Genomic DNA, 5,275 nt, shown 5'->3' with positions numbered 1-5,275 from the left:
TTCTTTTTTTTAAAAGAAATTTCAGCCGGGCGTGGTGGCGCATGCCTTTAATCCCAGCACTCGGGAGGCAGAGGCAGGCGGATCGCTGTGAGTTCGAGGCCAGCCTGGTCTACAAAGTGAGTCCAGGATGGCCAAGGCTACACAGAGAAACCCTGTCTTGAAAAACCAAAAAAAAAAAAACCAAACAAAAAAAAAAAAAAAAGAAATTTCATTTAAGTCTGAAGAGTCAAAGAGAAAGCACACTAGGGAGACTTTGCTGCCTGTGTCCGAGGAACCTCAGCCAGGGACAAGGAGAGACATTTTCGAATGAGAACTTATGATCTGACCAGAGCAAAGATGTTCTTTTCTGTCAACCAAAAACTGAACTGGCGATTGCAGATATGGCAGCATCCCTGGGCAGGATGTTCACCAGGCAGCCTCCAGGTCCCCCGCCAGGGATCCCAGGCCAGGCTTCGCTTCTGCAAGCAGCCCCTGGGGCTCCGAGACCGTCTAACAGCACTTTGGTGGACGAGCTGGAATCCTCGTTCAAGGCTTGCTTTGCTTCCCTTGTGAGTCAGGATTATGTCAATGGGACTGATCAGGAGGAAATTCGAACTGGTGTTGATCAATGTATCCAGAAGTTTTTGGATATTGCAAGACAGACAGAATGTTTTTTCTTACAAAAAAGGTTGCAGTGTCTGTCCAGAAACCAGATCAAGTTATCAAAGAGGATGTCTCAGAACTAAGGATTGAATTGCAACGGAAAGATGCACTGGTCCAGAAGCACTTGACAAAGCTGAGGCATTGGCAGCAGGTGCTGGAAGACATCAATGTACAGCAGAAAAAGCCAGCTGAAATCCCTCAGGGCTCCTTGGCCTACCTCGAGCAGGCACCTGCCAACATTCCTGCAGCTCTGAAGCAGACCTAAGGGCTCAGGCCTGTGGTGCGGCCTTGCAGCCCTGCCAGACATCTTTCCTTACAGATGTGGCATATTGGAAGAACTCTGTTGGAAAATGAGTGGATGTTAGTCTATGTCCCTATCCCATTTTTATTATTTATAAAGTAGGACTTCAGTATGAAGCTTGGGCTAGCCTTGAACCCTGCCTCAGCTCCTCTATACTCTAAAGTCACTAATACTTTATAAAATGCCTGTATATTTAATAACCATTTTTTATTATTTATTTTATTATTTATAAAGTAGGACTTCAGTATGAAGCTTGGGCTAGCCTTGAACCCTGCCTCAGCTCCTCTATACTCTAAAGTCACTAATACTTTATAAAATGCCTGTATATTTAATAAACCATTTTTTATTATTTATTTTATTATTTATAAAGTAGGACTTCAGTATGAAGCTTGGGCTAGCCTTGAACCCTGCCTCAGCTCCTCTATACTCTAAAGTCACTAATACTTTATAAAATGCCTGTATATTTAATAAACCAACTTAGCTTTAAAAAAAAAACAAAACACAGGCCTGGAGAGATGGCTCAGTGGTTAAGAGCAGTGTCTGCTCTTCCAAAGGTCCCGAGTTCAATTCCCAGCATCCACATGGTGGCTCACAGCCATCTATAATGTGATCTCATGTCTTCTTCTGGTCTGCAGGGGTATAAGCAGGCAGAGCACTGTATACATAAGTAAATAAATATTTTTAAAAAAAAACACAAAACCTGAACTGGCCTATTTACAAACAGCAGACATTGCACAGATCAATGCAACCACCAGCTAAAAGACACACAGAGGGGGACACCAATCTACTTTCTGTGGTTTAATAGTTTCCCTGGTTTCTATCAAACACATTAAGATTCCTGATTTTTTTTTTTCCTCTGTGGGACACCCCTGGGGGCTCTTTTGAGAACACAGGATTGAGACCTTGTTTCTGAGGAGAATCCATGGTGTCTGCTCTTTCTCCCCGGCCTGGAAAAGTCCAGGAAGTATTAATAACAGAAAACACCAGCACTGAGGGTTTTTTTTTTTTTCCACTTTTTTTCCCCCTGAGATTACAATATAATTACATCATTTCTCTTTTCTATTTCCTTCCTCCAAATTCTCCCATAGACCCTTGCTTGTTCTCTCTCAAATTCGTGGCCACCTCTTTTAGGAATTGTTGTTACATATATGTATGTAACAGATACTCCTAAACACATCCACATGACCTGCTCAGTCTGTACAGTGGTGTGTGTGCACGCACATGCGTGAGTGAGTGTGTTTTCAGGCCTGACTTTTGGTCCGGGATAACCAGATGGTGTGCTCTGCCCTGGGGAAGGCCATGCCTCCTGTTCTGTCTTGTGAGCTCTTCTCTGCCCATGTTAGCACTTCTTTGGTGTCATCTTGTTCAGATTATGTTTAGGCAGTCATGTTGAGGAGGGTGAAATGCCAGTAAGGTTACCTGGAAAAAGTCATAAGAATCATACTATTAAGCGTCTGGTTAAAAATGCATAGAATAAGCCGGGCGTGGTGGCGCACGCCTTTAATCCCAGCACTCGGGAGGCAGAGGCAGGTGGATGGCTGTGAGTTCAAGGCCAGCCTGGTCTACAAAGCAAGTCCAGGACAGTCAAGGCTACACAGAGAAACCCTGTCTTGAAAAAACTAAAAAACAAAACAAAACAAAAACATAGAATAGGGCTGGAGAGATGGCTCAGAGTTTAAGTGCACTGACTGCTCTTCCAAAGGTCTGGAGTTCAATTCCCAGCAACCACATGGTGGCTCACAACCATCTGTAATGTGATCTGATGCCCTCTTCTGGCCTGCAGGTGTACATGCAGATAGAGCATTCTATACATAATAATAAATAAATAAATCTTTAAAAACACATGTAGAATAGCCAGGTGGTGGTAGCACACACCTTTAATCCAAGCACTCAGGAGGTAGAGGCAGGAGGATTGCTGTGAGTTCGAGGCCAGCCTGGTCTACAGAGCAAGTCCAGAACAGCCAAGGCTACACAGAGAAACCCTGTCTGGAAAAAACAAAAAAAGAACCAAATCCAACCAAACCAAACAACAACAAAAAAGCCCTATAATACAAGTAAATCTGTGCTTACACATACATATATAGTTTACATGAAATGGTCGCATCTGGCCTAACGATGCCTCCAAAGGCCAAAGAGCACCTAACAAAACCCCCCAGCTCCAGGCATGACAAGCCACTTTGGTTGTTAGTCGGGGTTGTCCCAGAGACCCCCAGATGACTATAGCCTATGGATGTTGCCCTCCAGAGATGGAAGGTAAGTCCCTGTTGCTGAAGACACAGGCCCCAGGGAGCCACTGTCCTCTTCTCCTTCCACAAGACACAATTCACACAGGGAACTCATTCACACAAACAAACAAAGGATGAGTAAAAGGAAAATGCCTCTTTAAAAACTCTGCACTAAGCCTGAGCTTTGAACCCTAATTTGGCAGCGTATTGCCAGGTGTGTGAGCTTAGGATGCGTGCTCCGCCTTTAGCAGCAATCCCTCTTGTCCTTCCTGCTGGCAGTGTCATAGCCACAGCATGTGATCTCTTCACCCAGCTGCATTCTTATTATGTATCCTTGGCTGACTTCAACTTGCTGTGTAGACCAGGCTGGCCTCAAATTCATAGAGCTCTGACTTCTGAGTGCTGGAATTAAAGGCATGCGCCACCACACCTGGCACTTATTTCTCCAAGGATGCCCCACAATTTTCCTCTTCCGTGTAGAGTCCTGTGTTTCACACCTGCTTCCTGGGAGCCTTCCGCCATGTTTCCTTCTAGCAGGCGTGTGGAATGTAACACACATTCAAATGAACTGTTTTTTCCTACTTTACTTTTTACTTTGCTGTTTGTCTGTGGGGTGTGTGGGCATGAGTGCAGGCTCACCTGCTGCGGTGTGAGTGCAGAGATCGGCAGAAAGCTTGTAGTAGTTAGTTTTTCTCCTTCCATCCTATGGGTTCTGGGGATTGAACTCAGGTGGTCAGGCTTGGCAGCAGGCTCCTTTACCCACACGACCATCTCCCTGACTCGCTACCTCAGTATTCGACCCAGGAGCTCTCATCGCCCTTAGACATTGCTTTTTCTGTGGGATGAGCTTCTGGGCCTGGGTTGGTGGCAGTCTCACCTGTCCTCCTAGAACTGCCTTGTCCTGGGGCAGATTCTAAACGAGCATATACTGCAGGCCCTGAGGAGCATCGATGCGGACAGGAGATGCTCTTCCTTACAGGCTGACCTGGGAAGGTGAGGTCAGAACAAGAGACCAGATGGAAGGGAGGGAGCCAAGCAAGGGGGGTATTTGGAAGAAGGGGGTTCCAATGGAAGGCATCTCCAATGTACAGCTCCTAAAATGAATCAGGCTTGGGGTGCTCTGGGAACCCCCAAAGGGGATATACTCACAGGGCTACACCGAAAGACTTTGCCTGAACAACAAAAACTGAACAAAGGGAAGGAAGGAAAGAAGGAAGGAAGGAAGGAAGAAAGAAAGGAAGGAAAGAAGGAAAGAGGAAAGGAAGGAAGGAAGGAAGGAAACGAAGAAAGGAAGGAAGGAAAAGAAAGAGAAGGACGGGAGGAAGGGGGAAAAAGGAAAAAAAGGGAAAGGAAGGAAAGGAAGGAAAAAAAGAAGGAAAAAGGAGCAAAGGAAAAAGAAGAAAGGAAAAAAGAAGAAAGGAGGAAAGAAGAAAGAAAGGAAGAGGAAGGAAGGGGAAAGAAGGAAGGAAAAGGGAGGAAAGAGGAAAGGAAAAAGGAAGGAAAGAGGCAAAAGAAAAAGCGGAAGGAAGGAAGGAACAGAGAGGGAAAGAAAAAAAAGAAGAAAAAGGAAGGGAGAAGGTAACAAGAAGGAAAGGGAAGGGAAAGAAAGGAAAAGGGAAGGAAAAGGGAAAGAGGAAGGGAAGGAAAAAGAAGAGAATAAAGGAAGGGAAAAGGAAAGGAAGGAAAGGAAGGAAGGAAAGAAGGAAAGAGGAAAGGAAGGAAGGAAGGAAAGCAGGAAGGAAGGAAGGAAAGAAGAAAGGAAGGAAGGAAAGAAGAAAGGAAGGAAGGAAAGAAGGAAAGAAGGAGGAAGAGGAAAGGAAGGAAGGAAGGAAGGAAAGCAGGAAGAAAGGAAGGAAGGAAGCAAAGAAGGAAGGAAAGAAGGGAGGAAGGAAGGAAAGAAGGAAGGAAGGAAAGCAGGAAGAAAGGAAGGAAGGAAGGAAGGAAGGAAAGACTGCAGCAGTGTGGAGGTGGAAGCTTTAGCCCCTCAAACAGCCTATCCTTGTCCATCCTGGTGTCAGAGCTACCATCCTGTGACTAATAGATCCAAACCTTTGGGATTTATTGACTTGGCAGAACAGGAGCTTCCATCAACCCGAAAGCTAAGAAT

General features: G+C 45.3%; 1 protein-coding gene across 1 annotated transcript; it reads left to right on the top strand.

Moving 5' to 3' along the window:
* The first annotated feature begins 380 nt into the window (after window positions 1–380).
* LOC127188941 (mediator of RNA polymerase II transcription subunit 28-like) lies at window positions 381–1,073 on the top strand. The gene is given in 2 exon segments (XM_051145336.1): window positions 381–672; window positions 675–1,073. Coding segments are annotated over 2 exon segments (525 nt in total). The 3' UTR covers window positions 908–1,073.
* Window positions 1,074–5,275: the final 4,202 nt, after the last annotated feature.

The sequence above is a fragment of the Acomys russatus genome, chromosome 5, assembly GCF_903995435.1.
Source record: "Acomys russatus chromosome 5, mAcoRus1.1, whole genome shotgun sequence".
In the NCBI taxonomy this organism is placed as follows: domain Eukaryota; kingdom Metazoa; phylum Chordata; class Mammalia; order Rodentia; family Muridae; genus Acomys; species Acomys russatus.
This window is presented reverse-complemented; position numbering and strand designations above follow the sequence as displayed.